Source organism: Myotis lucifugus, unplaced genomic scaffold (genome assembly GCF_000147115.1).
Source record: "Myotis lucifugus unplaced genomic scaffold, Myoluc2.0 scaffold_18, whole genome shotgun sequence".
NCBI classification, from domain to species: domain Eukaryota; kingdom Metazoa; phylum Chordata; class Mammalia; order Chiroptera; family Vespertilionidae; genus Myotis; species Myotis lucifugus.
The window spans coordinates 8,409,265-8,430,834 of record NW_005871066.1 but is presented as its reverse complement, the minus strand read 5'-3'; the positions used below and the strand labels follow the sequence as shown (position 1 = coordinate 8,430,834).

The 21,570-nt window shown below is 39.1% G+C and overlaps 1 protein-coding gene across 5 annotated transcripts in view; it reads left to right on the top strand.

The window, feature by feature from the left end:
- The window catches only part of SLC26A4 (solute carrier family 26 member 4), a 42,357-nt gene that overhangs the window by 3,163 nt on the left and 17,624 nt on the right, over nucleotides 1-21,570 (top strand). For all 5 annotated transcript variants that reach the window (XR_002828385.1, XR_002828384.1, XR_002828386.1 and 2 more), the window contains exons 4-12: nucleotides 2,957-3,067; nucleotides 4,904-5,088; nucleotides 5,716-5,880; nucleotides 11,538-11,690; nucleotides 11,794-11,876; nucleotides 14,981-15,128; nucleotides 16,266-16,379; nucleotides 20,508-20,585; nucleotides 20,722-20,817. Coding sequence is in view for 2 of the 5 variants with exons in the window: in XM_006085374.3 (XP_006085436.1) it covers nucleotides 2,957-3,067; nucleotides 4,904-5,088; nucleotides 5,716-5,880; nucleotides 11,538-11,690; nucleotides 11,794-11,876; nucleotides 14,981-15,128; nucleotides 16,266-16,379; nucleotides 20,508-20,585; nucleotides 20,722-20,817 (1,133 nt within the window). In the remaining 3 variants the exon portion in view is untranslated. The remainder of the gene's footprint in view (nucleotides 1-2,956; nucleotides 3,068-4,903; nucleotides 5,089-5,715; nucleotides 5,881-11,537; nucleotides 11,691-11,793; nucleotides 11,877-14,980; nucleotides 15,129-16,265; nucleotides 16,380-20,507; nucleotides 20,586-20,721; nucleotides 20,818-21,570) is intronic.

Genomic DNA, 21,570 nt, shown 5'->3' with positions numbered 1-21,570 from the left:
TAATTCACAGGAACAAATATGCCGTACGGCAGAAGCTGTGCACATATAGCTCATTTTGTTAAATAATATCTCACTACAAGTGATGCACTCTGATATTTTCTATTGTCTTGTTTTATTATGCTTCCATATATTTTTAAATGATAATTACAGCCCCTAAAGTTACTTTACATCTCACACATGGTCTTGACCCTGCCCTTCGAAACTGGCTTAAAGGAAAGTGGAGGACGTATTTTAGCCTGAACTACACATAAGTGTTTTTTCTGTTCCCCTCCCCCTCCTTTTTAATCCATCCCCTTTTTTAAATCTCTGGCAAAATGTCCCAGCATAGGTGGTTATTACTTTTTAAAAACAAAACAAAACTGGCTTTATATAACATTTCCATGAGCATCTTGCAAATCCATTGCCTAGTTGGTGAATAACATTCTCCTGTCTCCCACCCCCAACCTTGCTTCTGCCCTCCCCCCAATTCTACAAAGCCCTGGGATCATGAACACAGAAATCTCATCTATTTATTATAACTTTATGGAGCATCTACTATGTGCCAGGCACTAGGTATGCTGGCATGAATAAAATACACCACTTCCAAGGAGCTCATAGTTCAGTGGAAAAATAGATAACAACTGGGTGTAAAGGCTGTGGTAGGGATAAGTACCATTGCCTGCTAAGGGAGTGCACACAGGTGCACTCAACCCAGCCTTTAGGGGATTGGGAATGGCTTTCTGTAGGTTGAATTGTCAGAGGTGTGTTTCCCTAAAGGTTAAGTCTGAGTTTGCTGCATGAGGAAAGTGGGGTGGGGTGGGGAAGAATGTAGAAAGATGGCTTAGTAATAGTCTTTTTCAGAAATTAGAAATAGTTGTTGAGCAATTCATGAGCCAAAATTTGCTTGTGAAGCTCTTAAGATTACTCAGGGCAGGCCAGGTAGATTCCCATAGAGAAGGAGGATGTTTTGTGGTCCCAGTGTGGAGTATCAGTCTGGTCAACTATGGTTTTTTGGTTTTGGTTTTTTATTAATTTGAGGGAGAGGGAGAGAGAGAAAGAGAGAGAGACATCAATTTGTTGTTCCACTTATTTATGTATTCATTGGTTGATTTTTTAAAGTTAATTTTTAGAGAGGGAGAGGGAGAGAGAAAGAGAAACATCCATGTGAGAGCAGAACATCAATGGGCTTCCTCCTGCACACCCCTTACCAGGGACCGAGCCCATAACCCAGGCATGTGTCCTGACCAGTGTTGGGGGTGATGCACAACCATTGAGGCACACTGGCGAGGGCATTGGTTGATTCTTTTTTTTTAAATATATTTTTTATTGATTTCAGAGAAGAAGAGAGAGGGAGAGATAGAAACATCAATGCATGCCCCCTACTGGGGATTGAGCCCACAACCTAGGCATGTGCCCTTCACCTGGGACCCTTCAAGCCGCAGGCTGATGCTCTATCCACTGAGCCAAACCAGCTAGGGCATTGGCTGATTCTTGTTTGTGCCCTGACTGGGGATCAAACCTGAAATCTTGGCTTATCAGGATAATGCTCTAACCAGCTGAGCTGCCCGGTCAGGCCTGGTAAACCATGTTTTAAATCACAGAGGTGGTTGGGAATCTGGGATGGGGCTGTGCATTTCCTAAGTTAAATGAAGACAAGTTCTTGTGTGCACAGTGGACTCTCATAGGTGTGAGATGGCCACATCCTTTGACTCCTGGGGGATAGGAAGGATGTGCCCTGATCAGAAATTGAACTGGCAACCTCTTGGTGCATGGGTGGATGCTCAACCACTGAACCACAGCAGCTGGGCTTACCAAATCCTTTTATAATAAAGATGATTAGGGCATATCTAAGTAGCAGTTGTGCTTAAGTAGGACACTATGTGAAAACTGAAAGAGTTCCCATTTTCAGGCCTGTAAGAACAGCTGAGCCAACTTTCAGGAAATGAAAGTTTAAGAAGGACTTAGCCACCCAGCTGGGGACATATTATTTTTATGCATATGATGTGCATGCTTATTTTTACAAAAGTAGTGCATATATGTGCACTTTCTTGAATTCTACTTTTTCTCTTTTTTTGTACTTTACATATGTCCATGTAAATGTATTTCTATACATCACATCAATTTTATTTCAGTGAATAATAGTTTATAAAGTATAATTTAGTTAACTACTTCCTTATTTTGAGGTATTCATTCAAAACATAATTTTGGGGCACCTATGGGCCAGAATATTTAGGTTGTACCCACACTTTTTTTCTTACTCTTATAAAGTGAGTAAGTGAATGAAATTTTTTTCTCACTTTAAGTGAATGAAATATGGGAAGGTAATATGGACTAAAATGTGCTGACTATGTAAGAAGTATTTAACCAAGGAAAAGAGCACATCATTATCAGCTTCCACCCCTCCTGTACATGGATAGGTTGAAATTTCTTCAGACCAGAAGACATTCTTGGGTTAGTGTAGTGGAGAAGTTGATGTCTGAGTGGAGAGCCCAGGGGCATTGTCTTGCCTACCGCTTTGTACAATTGTCATTTGTACAATTGTCATTTTTTTTTCTTTGTTTGAATCTAATTTCTGTTCCCCAACAAGATAGGGCAGAGCAACAATGACTGTGTTCCTCAGAACACAGAGAAAACTGCCTAAATGCACAACTGGTAGTATAAACCTTTGAACAGAATGACGAAGTTTTTAATCATCAGCTGACTTGATTCCTTTTTCCGCTCCTGTAATCAGTGAGTGATTCAATTACTGATCAGTTGAGTCAGTTCTTTAGAGCCGTTGATTTGTGTAGATGCAATCATTATCCCAGCAGATTTGAATCATAGTCTGCAAACTAGCCTAGCCACAGACTGCATGCACGTAAGGGAAAGCTCAGGACAAGCTGCAAATTGGGGAACTCTATGAACGGCCTTTCTTTGTACAGTAGAAATATACTGTCCCTTTTGTTTGTGAATTCAATCCCTTTGGATATACTTTCAGGCATGGCGTACGCTTTACTAGCTGCAGTTCCTGTTGGATATGGTCTCTACTCTGCTTTTTTCCCTATCCTGACATACTTTATCTTCGGAACATCAAGACACATCTCAGTTGGTAATTATAAGCATATACTACAATTTGTATTATTCCTGTTTAATATGTTTGGCCATATTGTGTGTATTTTGCTTCCATATCTTTGTTAATGTTTTCCAGGGAAATAGGCCTTTAGTGCTCTGCCTGCTTTTTCTATTTAGAGATGCAAATGGTTCTTCTTAGCTTTCAGAATACTCTGCCTTCAGTTTACTTTATAGTTAACTCTTTTTTCATGAAGCAGAGAAATTGAAAAATGGTTAAAATTGCAGCCTACCTTCACATTTTGGCATGGTTTAGTTTTTTTATTATCATAAACTAGAGGCCCGGTGCATGAAATTCATGCACGGGTAGGGTCCCTAGGTCTGGCTGGTGATCAGGGCTGATCGGAGCCTTCATGCTGCCGGTTGGGGCCTTCCTTCGTTCTGTGCTGCCCCCCTGGTGGTCAGCGTACGTCATAGCGAGTGGTTGAACTCCCAGTCAAACTCCTGAGGAGACAATTTGCATATTAGCCTTTTATTATATAGGATAGGATTTGACTCCATATTTCGAAAGCGTTCTCTTCCATAACAAAAAATGACCATAAAAATCTTCAAGAGGTCTTTGAACTTACTGTTTTACCAGACTGGCTTAGCATTTTACTAAATTATGTTCATCAAATACATATTCATTATTTCATTAAAGAGCATACTTATTTTTAAGTCAGTAAGGTTGGAAGACTGGCAGAATCGTGCCAAAACAATTTTGAAACTAAGCTTGGCTTTCCTTCTTAGTATGGTTCAAAATAGGTTTATTTCCTGCAGTACCTAAAATTTGAATTTTCTTTTGCTAGAATGTTCTACTAAGTAAATGTTTTAATGCTACTCTACTACTTTGATGTTTACCCTTGAGGTAATTTTGCACATACATCCATCCTCTGACAAGACATGTCTACCTGGGCAATCCTCATGAAACAAAGACAACTGTCCACTATATCCCCAACCCACATCCTTGTCCTTAGTTTTATGTCCCCCAGTATCTGGCATATTGCTTTGTCTCTGTAAGGTGGTCAGGAAGAGGTTTTATTGATTGAAAGAACTTCCTCACCTGGGAGAAATGATCAATAGCAAATGCTTGATGAGATAAGAAACATAGAAGCTGATTTTTTTCTCTTTTATATTCTACCCATGTAGACATTTCAGGTTACTGGATTTTGGTACTAGGCCCTCCCAGTTGTTAAAGCCTTCCACGATTAAAGGGTAGGGTCAACATCATCATGGACAAACATATCAGCAGTAAGTGGAGAAGTTGCTGGAAGAAAAGGAGTAATTTCTAAACATAGACTCCTACAGACTGGCATTTGATATATGAAAAAAAATAATTTGTCTTGAAAAGAGAAAAAGGGAAACTATACATTCCCTGTACTGTCTCTATTCTAACTTGAACCCTGTGGTATTGATCAAGGTACTCAGCTCCACAGAACAGAACACTAGATGCTCTAGGAACAAAAGTAAGATGGAACAAGTAAAGACTCAGCTTGTATGCCATCTCTGCCAGGAAATTTTACCTGACAACTCTCCCCCTTCCCATCCCCACATCACCACCAATGGAGATCACACAAGGATAGGTTAGACACCCTTTCTGTACACGTAGAAAGCTGTATTGTAATTATCTACCTACATGTCTCTCTCTTGCTCGTTTCTGGATCCTGAATGCCTTAAAACATTTGCTTTATAGCTTCTTTTATGAACAAACAATATAGATTTTTCCCAATCACAGTTAATTATCTCACACATCTTTCTAATCCTATGTAGACATGACATGTTGAACCTAAACACTTGTAATTAATAATTATTAATTGATAGAGACTTTCTCTCCCAGGACCTTTCCCAGTGGTCAGTTTGATGGTGGGATCTGTTGTTCTGAGCCTGGCCCCAGACGAAAAATTTCTCATACCCAGCAGTAATGGAACTATATCAAATGCTACCATGATAGACAATGTGGCTAGAGATGCAGCAAGAATATTGATTGCAAGCACCCTTACTCTTTTGGTTGGAATCATACAGGTAATGGATTTACAAGTAAAATATAGATTGGCATGACTTTTATTTGAAGTAACTAACTGTTGATGACCTAAAAATAAAAGGCCCTTCAAAGTGAGAAGCAACAATCATTTACTGAGATCAATAAGAATAGCTATTCCAAAAGCATTGATTCAGGCAAAAGCCCAGTTAATGTTCCAATTAGGAGATGAAGGCAATGGGTATTTATGAAAAAGGGGAGGGGAACAATTATATCACTAGAAGGAAGGCATTCCTATTGGTGCAGATAACATAACATAGTGGTGTTCATTCTAAACAATTCTTTTAATTTTCAGTCCAGTAGTCAGAATAACTCATTTCTTGTTATTTTGCAAAAGATCACAGGAATAGGTGCACATTTTTTGCTCTTCTTAGTACATATCTAGAAATACTTCAAGGTTAATATTACTCACTTTTTTCACATTTTAGAGTGATGCGGGGGCGGGGAGAGGTGGGGCATTAGGAAATTCAGATTTGTTTCCTACAAGTATTTTTGTTATAGGCAGGTTACCAGAGTTTAAACTGGTGTTAAGTTTAATTTGTTAATAGTTCAAGCGAGTAGATTCTTCTCCCAGGCAAACATTTAATTAGTTCTTCCTTTACTTGTTCTAGTTGGTGTTTGGGGGTTTGCAGATTGGATTCATAGTGAGGTACTTGGCTGATCCTTTGATTGGCGGATTCACAACAGCTGCTGCCTTCCAAGTGTTGGTCTCGCAGCTAAAGATCATTCTCAACGTTTCAACCAAGAACTATAATGGAGTTCTCTCCATTATCTATGTAAGTGTTTCTTCTTACTCTAGGGATGGCTCACTGAGAATGTGTTCTTTTCCTCTTTAACCTGAGTCTGTAGAGCCTATGTCCCTCCATGCCATACTCTGGGAGTCACTGAAAGCATCCTTCTCTGAAAAAAGCAATAAAGTCACGAGTAACATCGAAAAAGGCAGATTTTGCAAATCATTATTCTCAGTTGGTCAAAATGGTTTCAGAAGTGTCACTGCACTTAAAAATACTGATGAAAACAAAGTGGTATAGTGAAGCTAGGACTGCTCAGGGGGGCAACAGACTAGAGTTCCAGTCTCGTCTTTGCCTCCGACAAGCTAAGTGACCTCTGGTACATAATGTAGGATAATGGCTGATAATATCTACCAACTAAGTTAAATAAAGATAAATGAGGAGCATTTTGGCCCAGAGGCCGGCACAGAACAAGTACTCGATAAAAGTCGTTACTTTGAAATTATTATTTCACATCTCAAGGCTCTTTTATTTTTTATTTGTAAAATGAAACAATTGGATATGCATCTCTAAAGCCCTTTTTAACTCTGAGAGTCCATAAAATGTATAATGTAAATGTCTGAGCAATTATAGATAAAAGGAACATTAGATTCAGAGATGATTCAACATGCAAAAGAGATGCAAAAGAAGGATGTAGAGCACACTAATTAGATTGAAAAGTTCTTGTATCTAAATATATGTTCTATGTAAGACATGTTTTTGATGCTTGAAAGTGATGATAATAGTAACAGGATGTCACCCTGGCTTGGGGGGAAATGATATGCAAAAATAACATGTCAACATTAAGAATGGAGTCTTTTAATGATCCATGTATTAGCTTCTAAAACAATGTAAGGCCATGTGTATATATCTAAAAACTAGTGAGGTGGTCAGGAATTTCACAACAGTGCCAGCATCCCACATTACTCCATCCATTCAACAAATATTACCCAGTGCCTATTATGGTCAGTTACTATGCTGAGCAGTGATAGAGGAGGAAATATAACAGTAGTTAAGATCATGGATGTTGAACTTCAATAAGCCTGGGTTGTAGTCTTGGTTCTACCACCTATTACTCATGTAAGTTTGGGCATTTTATATTTCTCTAAGCCTCAGTGTCCTCTATTGTAAAATGGGAATAATAGTACCTATTAGACTTGTGAGGACTAAAAAAGGAAAATTGTGTATAACACTTAGCAAAATATCTGGCACATAGTAAAAACTCATAGTAATATTATTTTCATTATCATGATGAACAGACCTCATGGAGCTTACTGTCCACTCCCCAGGCTTTCAGTCTATTAGAACGCTTTAGCACAGGCTGTTTTTTGATTCAGGATTATTTTTGTCATTGTTGCTTTTTTTCCTACCAAGTCCTTGGTTTGATTTGAAACCTCTGACAGGCTCACTTTTGCAGTCCCTGAGACAGCCTGCTTTTTCTTGCTATCACATTTTCCCCATCAACCATTCACTTATTCCTTCTTTGTCATTAATTCAATCAATAAGTATTTATTGACTACCTACCATATGCCAGGCATCGTTCATTCCCTATGCAAACCCACTGAATCCACCCAGATACTCCTTGTTGAGTGTACTCACTGCCTTGTATGAACATTGCTAGGTCTGTATCCACACAGATCACAGGAGGCCTAGGCCAATGGTTAACCCTGGCCATGCTGGACCTCTGTAGACAGGGAACTGGTCTCCTAGGACTATGTTTAAGATGAAGCTTGATGCCAAGGATCCCGCTATCAACAGGGACAAAAGTAATCAGGAAGCACTAGAACAAGGTCAAAAAAGTTTTCAGTCCAACCACAATCATTAGTTGACATGTTCTTTTGAACACTATTTTTGAAGTCTCAGGTTACAACCTGTCATAGAATTTTGCAAGAATCCCTCCCAGGTCAGCCAAGTTGGATGAAGATATTTCAACCATCCCTATGTGATGGTGACTATTAGCCTCCTCTTTTGATAAGAAAGAATGAGTATGTCGGGAAATGATTGCATAAGGGTTAAATGAGCCACTCAGTACATGAACAGAGAATTTTGCTTATGACATTACCAATTGCAATCATTTATGAAAGAATCCTTCCACAAATGCAGAGTGATAGTGGAATCCTCCAAGAAAGACTAAGATTGTTGAAGATGCTTTCCTTAGAATGTAGTTAACAGTCCTTTTGTTATAAGGTTGTATTTTGGATTGACCCCCCCTCACACACAAACAAAAAAAAACACCAAAAAAACCCCCACAAAAACACAAACCCACACACCAAGAAATAATGAATACAAAAAATGGAGGATGAAATATTGGGAAAGAAAAAAATATATATAAACATTAATTTACAAATGCCAGAGATGCTGAAAAGGGTATAGGATGCAGAAAAATTATTCAGAATTAGTAATACTCTTCATGCTACCATGTAGCTACTCAATTATCTAAGTAAATCAGAGTCTATTTAAGAGAGACTATGTTTTCCTACCATTCACTCTGAATGGTTTGTCTTAATTGACAAAGGAAGACTTTCTTTACACTTATTAAATGGCTGCTACCTGCCCCATTTTTCTCCTAACAAGGAGGAAGACCACATTGATAAACTTTGCCTAGATGGCGGGAGTTTTGAAAGCCACCCCTAAGCTTGATCAGATTCATTACTTTGAATCTATTTAAGTATGTAAAATTTAAGACATTATGATAAAAAGAAAGTAACACTTTAAGGGTTGATATATATATATCAAGTTCTGATAGCAAGAAATGCCTGATGGCAAGGGGTAATTATGAAAGGTCTGTGATATTTCTGGAAAATAAATTTGGCTCCAAAAGTTAACTGAAACAATTTCCTCATATGTAATATTAGTTATAATTTTTTTATTACTTCATACACACAGGTAATGCTAGGTAAGAATGAAGAACTTATCTAAATGAAATGGTCCTAAAATTCTCCAAGTATGGTAGAAAATGTGGTAAAATATTATCCATTACTGAAAAGCTCATTTTCATGATTTGAATTATTTAGAATACTAGGTGGGATATGGAATTATATGTGTACCCATATTTAAACATATTTTAGATAGTATTTTAATAGCCAACTAAATTAGATTTAATTTTCAATGCTTTCTTTCTTTTTCTTTTTTTTAATCCTCACTGGGGAATCTTTTTTCTATTGATTTTTAGAGAGTGGAAGGGAGGGAGAAAGAGGGAGAGAGTGAGAAAGAGAAACTTTGGTGTGAAAGAGACACATCAATTGGTTACCTCCTGCACACACCCCCGTCAGTTCCAAGGTACATGCCCTTGACTGGGAATTGAAACCATGACCCTTCCTTTCATGGGCCAACACTCTAACTGCTAAGCACACCAGCCAGGGTGCCGCTGGCAGGGAATCGAACCTGGGACCCTTTGGTGCCTAGGGTGATGTTCTAACCACGGGTGCTTTCTTAGAGTATCACTTCTATATCTTTGGGCACAATCTGACTACCTTGGTTTATATGGGTGAATTTTATTTCCACGTAGGTTAAACTTTCTATTGTAGAACTTTTCATAAGAGATTCTGTATAGGTGACGCATATATTCACATGCCTTATTTGATGCAATTGTGTAATAGAAACTGATTTGGGTTTTTGGAACTTGTATTGCATTGTTAATACACCAGAGGTGCTTTTTATTCAAAGGCCTAAGTGACTCTCCTAGATTAAATGAGTCTTGTGATCATTTTTGTAAGATGAAAATGTTTGTATGATTGGAATAATTACCCTGATTGTTTTTGAGTTTGAATTTTTCCATCTTGAGTCAAAAGTAGACCTTTATTATATAGACAATTAATCAGCATATTCTATCGAGCTCATGAATTCATGCAGGTCATTCATCATCAGAAAATTCTTATGTAAAGAGCCAGAAGGCAATACCTTCAGGACTTAGGGCTGTTTACTCCTATGGTAGATGCTCTAAGTTCTTGAGTTATTGTGTCTGCTTGTTGGAAGTTTCTCCATTTCTTCTTTTTCAATCTGCTATCATTTGCCTCACTTTGTTATTATCAGTGTTTCTCTATCTTTTACTGATTCTGGAAAACAAAGTAAACTTGTTAGTATTGAGTTTAAAGCAAGAGTAAAATACTCTGAGTGAAAGTCCAACAGGCTTGCTCCAAGTCAAATGCTTGCACTCTAGTTCAAGCACTTCGTGGAAGGTATTTTGCTAGTACTACAGCTTCTCCCCGCGTTGCTTTACTCTCTCCTTTTTTTAAAAAATCATTTTTTATTTTCAATTACAGTTGACATACATCATTATATTAGTTTCAGGTGTACAACCCAGTGACCAGACATTACATAACTTAAGTGACCACGCCAGAAATCCTGCACTCATCCTGCACCTCCCCTAGTCTTTAGAATATTATTGACTATAGTCTCTATGCTATACTTTACATCCCCATGACTATTCTGTGACAACCAATTCCTTTCCTGTTTTTTTGGTTGTTGTTAATCCTCACTGGAGGACATTTTCCATTGATTTTTATTTTTTATTTTTTAGAGAAAGTGAAAGAGAGGAAGGAAGGGGGAGAAAGAGAGAGAGAAAAACACATCTCTTTCACATCGATTGGTTGCCACCCACATGCACTCTGACTGGGATGGGATTGAACCCAGAACCCAGGTATGTGCCCTTGACAAGGAATCAAACCTGGGACCCGTTGGTGTCTGAGGCAGTGTTCTAACCACTGAACACACCAGCCAGTGCTCCTTTACTCTTGAATGTATTCCAGAGAGTTGAAGTTGCTGGAAAAATGACTCCTAGATTACTTAATGTTCATAATAGGTAATTGCTGTCAGATTGTCATTATAATTCGTTTAAGTATAGTTCACCTATAAAAATAAAGGTACATGTTATAAACTATGAGATGTTCCATCTCTTTATCTTCACTGGAAGATTATTTGTCTCAAAGAATTGATGAATGCCTTGTTAAGTCAAGCCTTCTTCAGGACTGAAGTTGCTGTAACAAAGATATTAGTGTTCTTTCCTGGGATTCTCCCTTGCTAACATCCCTATACTCCCAGAAACCTTCTATTTACAAAGCAAAACTAGTTTTTCTTGAGCTAGCTTATCTCTCCACTTGGAAAGAGTTAGTTTTATTTAAGTCACTTAAAGTTTGAACTAAATACCAAATTAATTTCCAAAAATTTGTACTTAACCTATATATCAGTTCGATGATTTTCTTGGCCATAATGAATAGGCCAGTCCATATGTAATTACATATAAAGTATTTTAGGCATTTTATTATCACCTGTATCATTCAGGTTTAGGAAAGAGCTTTACCTAAAATACTAGCTAATTGGGACTGTTTGATTTATCAGTCATTAGTTTCAACAGTACCATATCAACATGGCAAAAATTAAGCCAGTTAATAGCAACTGTAAAACCACTTTAAGAGTTTTCCTTTAAGTAAAAGACATTTTTTTCTTTTAAGAGATCTCATTTTATTGTAAAAAACACAGATAGCAAAAAATAAGAAAGTAGAAATCACCCATAGCTTTATTACTCCAAGTAAACCATCATTAATAACTTGAGATATATTTAATGGTCTTTGTATTAGTCAACATATTTTTATGATTTACATAATTTTAAGTGCTATTTGATATAATTTTTTCATGAGAACTCTATAAAATCATTTTTTTTACAGACTCTGGTTGACACTTTTCAAAATATTGGTAGCACCAATCTTGCTGATTTCATTGCTGGATTACTCACCATTATCATCTGTATGGCAGTTAAGGAATTAAATGATCGATTTAGACACAAAATCCCAATCCCTATTCCTATTGAAGTAATTGTGGTAAGTAGAATATGTAATTAGAAAATTCAGCATTAGTTGGTTTGACAAGAAAGGAATTGCTAAAACAAATGGATTTTTTTTAAAACCTCTTGTTTTATTTCAGACAATAATTGCTACTGCCATTTCATATGGAGCCAACCTGGAAAAAAATTACAATGCTGGCATTGTTAAATCCATCCCAAGGGGGTGAGTATGGCATTCCTCTTAGGCAATACTAATTTATTAAGGCAGTACTTTCTATTTAAATGAAACCTTTTATTACAGGCTTCATTTCATTGGTGCTCCTTCAATAGTCCTATTTGTGTATGATCTTAAAGAAATACCCATTTGTGCAAACTATCAGATAAACAATAGATAAAGTTCAGTCCATTTGTTTAAAAGCAGCCTGAATTATGGTCTCTCTTTGTCCTTCATATTCTTAAAAAGTGGTAAGACATGTACAGTTACCACCAGACTCCTGATTTAAACTCATATGTATAATATAAATAGAATCATGAGTAGTAACGTTCTATTTTTTTTGCACTGAGGACAGTCTGCTTAAGGAATCAGGGACATCTGATCTAAATTCTCTACCGTTTCATTTAATCAATTTTAGGTAATAATTATGTCATTTGGTCCTCTCAATAAAATGCATAATCTGCAAAGGAAGTTTTATCTATGTTTGGTGAATTAGAAAAGGAAAAAACTAAGGTCTTTTGTCCATCTCTGACACCAACTAGTTCGTGGCCCTGGGGGCAGGAGAGGTGGGGGAGTGCTCTTCTATAAAACAAGGGTAATGACAACTACTGAAACTTCAGCTCGAGCTTGTTGTGAAATGCTAATGAGATCTCTCATAAAATTCGAAGAGTGGACCAAGTGCCCTGCACTATAATTTTATCATATGGCATTTTAACAAAGAAGCCCAAATGTTTATTAGATTTGTAACATTAACTTATAGCATTTGTGACTAGACTTCCTCTTCTATAACCACTAAGTCCCCTTAGTGCTAGCTGAGGGCCCTTGTCCCCGTCTGTGTGTCTCCATGCTCTTAATAGAAAGTTCTCGGGCTAGCGGAGTCCCAGTGCTTGTTCCACAGGACTGCCGCCTTTTCATTTGATCATCTCATGTTCCTTCTAATATCTGTTTAAAAAATATTTGAAAAATTACAACTGGCTACAATGGGCTTAATTAACATATTTTCCATTCTAATGTTTCTCAGACTTACCTTTTTGTGAGAATCACATGAGATCCTTGTTAACAACGATTCCCGGTTCCCACCCCAAACGTATTAAATCAGGCTTTCCAGAGAAGGGGCCTCGGAATTGATGTTTTTCAAAGGCACGTCCAGGATTCTTATGACCAGCTATATTTGGGAAGCTCTACCTTAGCGTATCAACATGTTGATAGTAAATCCTAGCGCTGAACAGAATGAAATAGAAGATACAGTGTGGCTACTTGAGTTAGAGCATTTTTACCAGAACAATTAGATTGTTTAAGTAGTTAAAAACAACTACATAAAAATATATTATAGATCCCTTTTGTCGGACTTCCCAAGATGAAACACTTAGGGGTGTCCACAGAAAATGCCTCAACCCATAAATCCCCGTTTCATGAATTAATATGGGGAACTCATTTCTGTTGCCCTATCAGTGGTCGGCAAACTCATTAGTCAACAGAGCCAAATATCAACAGTACAACGATTGAAATTTCTTTTGAGAGCCAAATTTTTTAAACTTAAACTATATAGGTAGGTACATTGTTATTAACTTAATTAAGGTACTCCTAAGGCTTAGGAAGAGCCACACTCAAGGGGCCAAAGAGCCGCATGTAGCTCACGAGCCGCAGTTTGCCAACCACGGCCCTAAGTCATCCTTTCCTACCCTATCCAGAGCTTTCCTGGCTGCTCTCCCCCTGAAAATGGATCTCTAGTCTCTTGCTCTTGGGTTTAGTCACGGGAGTCCTCTAACAGACCACCTGGAGTGAGTGGTTAGGTAACCCAGCCTGCCTGGCCCCACGGACTGCAGGCTCCTCCTCAAGGCAGTGAGCCCATTTGTCTTACTCTGTCTTCCTAGCACAGTACCTACCTCCTAGTAGGATCCCAGAAAATATTTGTTAAAGGAATAAAATACCCAAGCCTATACCGTTATAAACAAGCCACCAGAAAGGACATTGTTGCCTAATCTAACAGGATTGCACAGAAACAAGTCTAAAGACATTAACAAAACTGAAAAAGAGAGGGTGGAGTGAAGAGATTGGAAAAGAGCAAAAGAAGTAGAGCGTTAAAGATGAGTACGATGACAGCAAAAAGAAAGGTCAGGCTAACCCACCTTGTTATTCAGGCTCCCTTCAATCCTCCAATAAGGGAGTAAAAGCGAGGCCTCTGTCGGCAGTTTTCTTTTATCCTGTTGAGGATCAACCATATGTTAGGACCACTTGGTCCCCAATAAATCCACATAAGAACCTTATGTCTATGAGAATCTTATTTTCACTTTACCACATCCCTCTAATTATAGAGGGAAAATGTAATTTCCTATTAAAGGAACCTCAGGCATAGTGAGATAGGTAGGGGAGGTTTTTCTTTCTAGGATCTCTGGAATTATACCATGTGAATAGTCATCAAGAGATAGGTCCATGAAGGTCATCACCCAAATTTTCATATTTGGAAATAACCACATGATTATAAACTTGTGGGTTTTTCTCGTTATATGATTTGTAGAAAAGCTCTGGTTTTGTAAAACAGTAGTCATTTGACCCCACCACGATCACTGGGATATGTTAGTCATTGTGACTACGAAGCATTCTGATAATTACATAAATGTACTCTTTTTTGAACTCAAGAAGATTTTAGATATCATGGCTCTTAAGATATGGATTTTCCACTTTATTCTTATATTCTTTATTTCTTTAATAAACATCCCTCCCCACAGGGTAAATCTCATTTCATGGCTAGTATATATTGTTGAAATGCAAAGATCTCTAAGGTGAAATTGTGTAAGGAGAAACACTAATGTGTGAAAGCATGGCATAGGATTGTATGATATTAAAGAACCAACAATGACAGGTTTTTTCATATCAGAGGTACAGATAAGGTGGCATTTGTAGACTCTCAATTGGGGACAAAGAAATCAGCCAATGAGATGACACCAACTTCTGACTAAAAATTATAAAAGCGGATGCTACCACTTATACTCATGTGCTTTTGCCCTCTTGGATAAGGTACTTTCTTGTCTAGTTTGTGGCTGGGTTGATCAGCATTTGTCAAGGTGGGAAGAGAGAATTACGGTCAAATATTCACCGCACTTTCTCACTAGGTTCTTGCCTCCTGCACTGCCACCTGTGAACTTGTTTTCTGAGATGCTGGCTGCATCGTTTTCCATCGCTGTGGTGGCTTACGCTATTGCAGTGTCTGTAGGAAAAGTGTACGCCATCAAGTATGATTACGCCATCGATGGGAACCAGGTATGGTTACCCTTTTGCTGAACTGGTTATATGTATAATTGATTTCAGAGAGGAAGGGAGAGGGAGAGAGAGATAGAAATGTCATTGATGAGAGAGAATCATTGATCAGCTGCCTCCTGCATGCCCCCTACTGGAGATGGAGCCTGCAACCCCAGGCATGTGACCTGAACGAGAACTTTGACCTACTGGTTCATAGGTTGATGCTCAACCACTGAACCACACTGGCCAGGCCTGAATTGATTTTCTAGGGCTGAACATAAGAAAAATAAATAAATGGGAAAGATTTTGTTGTCTGCTAAAGAAGAGATTGGTTTCTTCTACCAGTCTTATATTGAGTTGGATTCCCTCTTGTGTGTGCTAATTTGAAATGACTTTAAAAATATGCACACTACATCACTTTAGTTTTAAGAAATCAGTTGAAGTAATCAGAATTCTAAAAGAGTTCATTCTGTCAAGTCCTAAATATCATTCAAAGTTAACATATTAGGTCAGAATAAGAATTTGTCATGTAGTCCCACATCTCCTGGTAATATTTTTTTATTGGTGGCAAAACAGTGCAACAAACACTTTTAATAATAGCTGTGGCCACTTTAAATTGAGATGGTTCACTGTTAATTAATGTACACAGGACAATTTTTGTAGGCATCTGATACATTGCCAGGTGAGCTCACAAATCCTCAGTTATGGTATGTTCCTGAAAACACAGCATAGCAATTACAGCAGTTAAAAGATTAGTAATCAAGCAGAATAATAGCTCTCCTAGCCATAATATGCTTCATAGCAAATATTCATCCACAGAAATAACACTTTATGTGAGAGCAGAAAAATGTTTTCTGTGAGAGTTATCGCCGATATGCCACTCACCAGGCAGTGAAATAAGCATTTTAGCAAAACATCAGTTACTGCTTCTCATCAGCCTTAAAAATGATGAGAGCAGTGAGGCCTCTTTTAGGCTCTAAGGACCCCAAACTCCTGATGTTGTTCCGGTCCCTAAGCACCTTCCATGGCAAAAATTAAATTGGGACTGTCAGGCAGGATGGGTTTGCAAATTTGCTTTCTTAATCTTCTTCCTTAAATGGCTTTGGGGCTTGAAAAGATTATATCTGCGGCATCACTGTCATCTGTTCTTTCCCTTAGGAATTCATTGCCTTTGGGATTAGCAACATCTTCTCCGGGTTCTTCTCGTGTTTCGTGGCTACCACCGCCCTGTCCCGCACAGCTGTCCAGGAGAGCACGGGAGGAAAGACACAGGTAGGGAAGAACAGCGTGGAAATATCCATCCACCGCAAAGAATGCGTTGGAACCGTGGCTCAGAACAGCTTGCACAAGAACTGAGCAGGACAATTAGCCTTTGAGAGGAGAGAGGCAGTGCTTCCTGTTCTGATTACGCCGGGCTGCCTTGTTTCACCCCCTCACCAAAAACCTTTTAAACAACAACATTTGTGGTTTTCTGAGGCAGCCATTCCCCAATCTCTTCGTGTCAGTGCTCAACTGGCAGACAGTTACACTTACCCGCTTTTCAATAACAATTGACAAAGGACCAGTAAGGAGGAATGCTGATTCTTATCGATGTGCTATCTGGAGAAAGAGAAGGTCTAGTAAAAGCACATTCGTGGCTTAGGGAGTTATTATATTTTCAGAAAAATTAGAAGTGTTTGTTTACCTTTCCTCCACAAGGATCAGGAACTTCCTCCAGAGGCCTTTGGTCCCACGGAATGACAGGTTGACAGCCAAGAATATTTTTGCTGAAACTTTCTGACATTTCTTCCTGAGTAAGATGTTCTTCCCTGAAGTTCTGAATGTGGATTTAATCTTGCCTTTTATAAAGTTGTTGCCTTCACAAGGTGACCCCAAAACCTGCATCCCAGTTCATCCCTGGCCAGCCCCTCCTTTAATTGTCCAGAAAACTGAGGAGCCATTCTCAAAGGCCATCCCTTCCCGCCAAACATGGAGTCAGAGATGCCAAATCCAGTGGTTGGAGGCCAGGGGCAGGCTCAGGAATTGTGCTTCTGTTATGCCTGGAGGGTTTTCTCCTCCCAGCACAGAAAGAGCTCTTATTTAAGAGCAAAGAGTACATTGAGACTGTAACGGAGAACAACAAATCCAAAGTGAATGGTACACACACATACACATGCACACACACACATGCACATGCACACGCACATACACATGCACACGCACACACCCACAGAGTCTCCACAGAGGGTTTTATGAAGGCGGAGACACCGCAAATAAGCATAAGAGAGAATAACTGATAAAATAAATGACTCCACCAGTGGCTTGCCCAGGGAGAGCGTCAATTGTCCCCAAGGTGCCCGTGATGCCCCTTACCCATTTATAATGGGTCGTTGTGACAGGGTTGGAAGAATGGGCCTCTTCCAATTTCTTGGCTCTTGTTGAGCAATTTTAATTTTTATAATTTTCTTGGTAAAATTGAGTTGACTTTTTTTTTTTGCAAACATTTCTAGCTCTGAGGAAGCAAGTAAAACAAGACAGCTTCTACCTGGGGTGTAGCCAGGGGGCCGAAGGGGAAGGGGTCAGAGGTGATTTCCAAAGCCACACCCATGTTCAGTGGGGAGCTGTCAGCAGCAAGAGCCTCTGCTGCTTTCATTCGAGATGGGGCGTTGACAAGCTCTCCAGTCACATGGCTGTAAGCAGGTATAGGCAGATGCCCAACTGCTGATGTCCACTGTCCTGCTGTTACCTCCTGGTTCAGATGAGATACAGGCCGGCTGCCCAGGAAGAATGCCCATGTAAAATGACTCCTTGGCAAAGGGTTTGGGGATAATGGTGTTTTGGTAAGCTAATACCCCCCTGCCACACATGGGTGTGTATTACATTTAGAAGAAAAGGATGCCAGCATTTCAGTATTGAAGAATGAAACAAGCATAGAAATGTCTTGATATTTAATTACTGAAATGTAAGCTAAGTTCTGGGGTTAAAAGTCTAAGTGCCTGGACTGAAATCCAGGGACTCATGACCAAATACGCCAGCAAGTCTTCCTTTGTGTGGCTTCTCATGTTTTCTTTTACATTCGAGCCTCAGTTGCAGCATCTATACAATGGGCACAATTATTATATCTACCACGTAGGGATGCTGTGAGGATGGGGAAATGTTTGAAGAGTCCTGGCACATATATACTTGTAAATGCTCATGGTTCCAGTCATTAACTCCTCAAGATAAGAACAGTGTCTTAGTACTTATGATACATATTATTATCCTGTCACAGAAGAAGCACCCAGCATATATTTGCTGAATGAATGAACAGAAGAATGAGTGTTAGGGGACATTAACTGTTTCCGTACATCTACAGATTGCAGAAGAGCTCAACATTGCAACCTGTTCTTTCTGTCACCCGCCTCCCCCCCCCCGCCCCCCCGTGATTCCTACTGATTCACACAAAAAAGGAATCTAATTACAAACTGTTCTCTAGCTCTGACTACCTTCTCACTTAACAGAATAATTCATTTTCTAATAATTGAATCTGCTCATAGATACAAAATCTACAGCATTTCCCACAAAACAACCTCAGTTAAATCAAGTACAAGTAATGGGCCCCCTCACAGATTTTAATGTAGTAATCAAATTAGTCTTGATCCCCATAATTAGGGCCTTATTATTACATATAGTTGGTGAGTAGGTGGCCACCCACCTGGCATTAGTTGGGCAGCTGGCTGTAGTCCCTGTCCCCCAACCTCCATATCTCTCACCAATTCACAGAGCCCTACATCCACAATGAGATGCAAGTTGCTCATGATAAGACAATAAATATTGGTTAAGTAATTGCATGGAAAAAGGGAAGAAAGAATGGGAGGAATGGAGGATATTAGCTTCTCTGCTTAGATTGGAGATAGGAAAGCTCCCCAAGGTACTGGGAATCTGGAGGTGTGATTAGTACATCATATACATAATATTGCCTCAGGCTGACCTAGCTATATTCTGAATATGAATGATCAATTTGCTAGGTATATGAATAAATATGACTGCGAAATTTCCTTAAGTTTTGTATCTGTCTCCTTTAACTCAAACATCTTCCACTAGGCAGTACTTGTGCCCAACACAACCTTTCCTGTTGCTTCCTCTCCGGTTGCTTTGCTTTCTGGTTTCCTGTCTCCTTTTCTCCTTTGTTTCAGAGCTTCTAGTCTTCACCTTGGCCATGCCCCAGCTGAACAGAGAATTCAGTGGTCATCTGATCAAACCAGAGAATAGGTCCCACCCCCTCATCCTCTCTCCTAACTATTTATGGATCTTAGGAGAGCTATTTTTGCCAGCAAAGGTAAAGTTTCTGAAGCTTTCTTTACCCCTGCTATTGCCCGTCATCATTCTGGCTACTGGGATGCAAAGTTCTGAGCCTACCTCTGCAGAACTGTTAGAGAAAGCAGGAGACATGGTCTCACCTCTCAGTAGGCTCCTGTGGCATTAAAAAATAAATAAATTAAAACATATATATAATTTATTTCAAAGAGGAAGGGAGAGAGAGAGAAACATCAATGATGAGAGAAAATCATATGCTTTTTTTAAAAAATATATTTTATTGATTTTTTACAGAGAAGAAGGGAGAGAGATAGAGAGTTAGAAACATCGATGAGAGAGACATCGATCAGCTGCCTCCTGCACACTCCCCACTGGGGATGTGCCCGCAACCCAGGTACATGCCCTTGACCGGAATCGAACCTGGGACCCTTCAGTCCGCAGGCCGACGCTCTATCCACTGAGCCAAACCGGTTTCGGCAAATCATATGCTTTGACTGGCAATCGAACCATGACTTCCTGGTTCATAGGTTGATGCTCAACCACTGAGCCACACCGGCTGGGCTCGTGTTGCATTTTGAGTGTGCAATAAGACAGGCAAATTTATCTTGTCTGAAACTTTGGTGGCAAAGATGTGCTACAGGTACGATGTTAACAGACTTTTTCTTATGGCTGCTGATTCAATAATGCAGAAGAATCAGTAAATTCCCTGAGAATTTACTTCCCCAAAACATCACCATAATCTATTGTTGGGAAGGAGAATGGTCCCTGTTTCCTGAGAGGGCAAATAATTAGAAGTTTGGCCTCCTGAACGGACCCTAAAACTAGAGGTCTAATATATCCAGATGAAATCCAGGTCAAACTGGCTTTATTTAGCAGACTCAGTCTCCACAGTTTCTTTCATTTCCTTGCCATAGCTGCTATATATATATATATGATTTCCTTTTTTCTTCAGTCTTGTAGAGTTTTAGCAAGTAATTCTTATTTCTCTCAATAGTATGAGCAGAAGGGGGAGGTCAGGAGCATCAAGTGCACGTGGGAATGGGCTCTATGATGCACACAGCCAGCAGGCTGGGAGACATGAGGGAGAAGGGAGAACGCTGCTGATGGGAGATGTGTGTCTTTCAGATTGCTGGCATCATCTCGGCTGGGGTTGTGATGATCGCCATCCTTGCCTTGGGGAAGCTGCTGGAACCCTTGCAGAAGGTATAACCCTGCTTCTCAGTGCACTGATTGCATAATTTCTCTGCTCTGCCACCAGATAAATCACAGGAGATTTATAAATCATCACATGGAAAACTGTTCCCCTGAGTAACACAGCCTTCTCTGTCTCTCTTGGCAGTCGGTCTTGGCAGCTGTTGTAATTGCCAACCTGAAAGGGATGTTTATGCAAGTGTGTGATGTTCCTCGTCTATGGAGGCAGAACAAGATTGATGCTGTAAGTCACCCACTTTTCTCTGAAATAAGATTTGGTTCTTTAAAAAAAAAAAAAAAGATTTGGTTCTTATTTGCTTCCTGCCATATCATTATGTCCCCTTATCTCCTAAGTCTTACTTGCATTTTGGGAGCCTGAGGGCAGTAGTTAAAATTGGGTAGATAACCAAAGCTTTGAAGTCTTCCACCTGAACTGTGTTTTTTAAGGTCCTGTATCTCTGGGAAGATCCATTTCCAGCAAGAATCCCATTCATATACAGTTTGCCTTCTAAAACCCAAAACCAACCAACCAAACAAACAACAAATCCTCTAATTTAGAAGGACAAACAAAACAAAGCATGAAGCAAAGCAAAAACAAAGAAAAAATACAAAAACCCATGTTGATAATAATTCTGACCAAAGTAACCTTCACAACTGTTCTGAGGGATGAGAAAAAAATCAGAAATAAAATTCTTTAGAGTTATGCTCTAATTTAAACTAGAACAGATGAAAGGAATGAGAAAACTCCCTATATATCAATATGGAAAGATCTCCAAAGCAAATTGTTAAGTGAAAAAAATGACCAGTGCAGAATAGAAAAGTATATATAACACATTAAAAGATGGGAAAAACAAAACATGCTTTATAGTCATATTTACTTGTACTTTCAAAAAGACATGCTGGTGAAAAGTGTGCATGTGTGTTGTACACACCCAGACACTCAGAGAGAGAAATAAAAGAGAATACAAACAGGGAGGGAGGATGGACATGGGTGGAG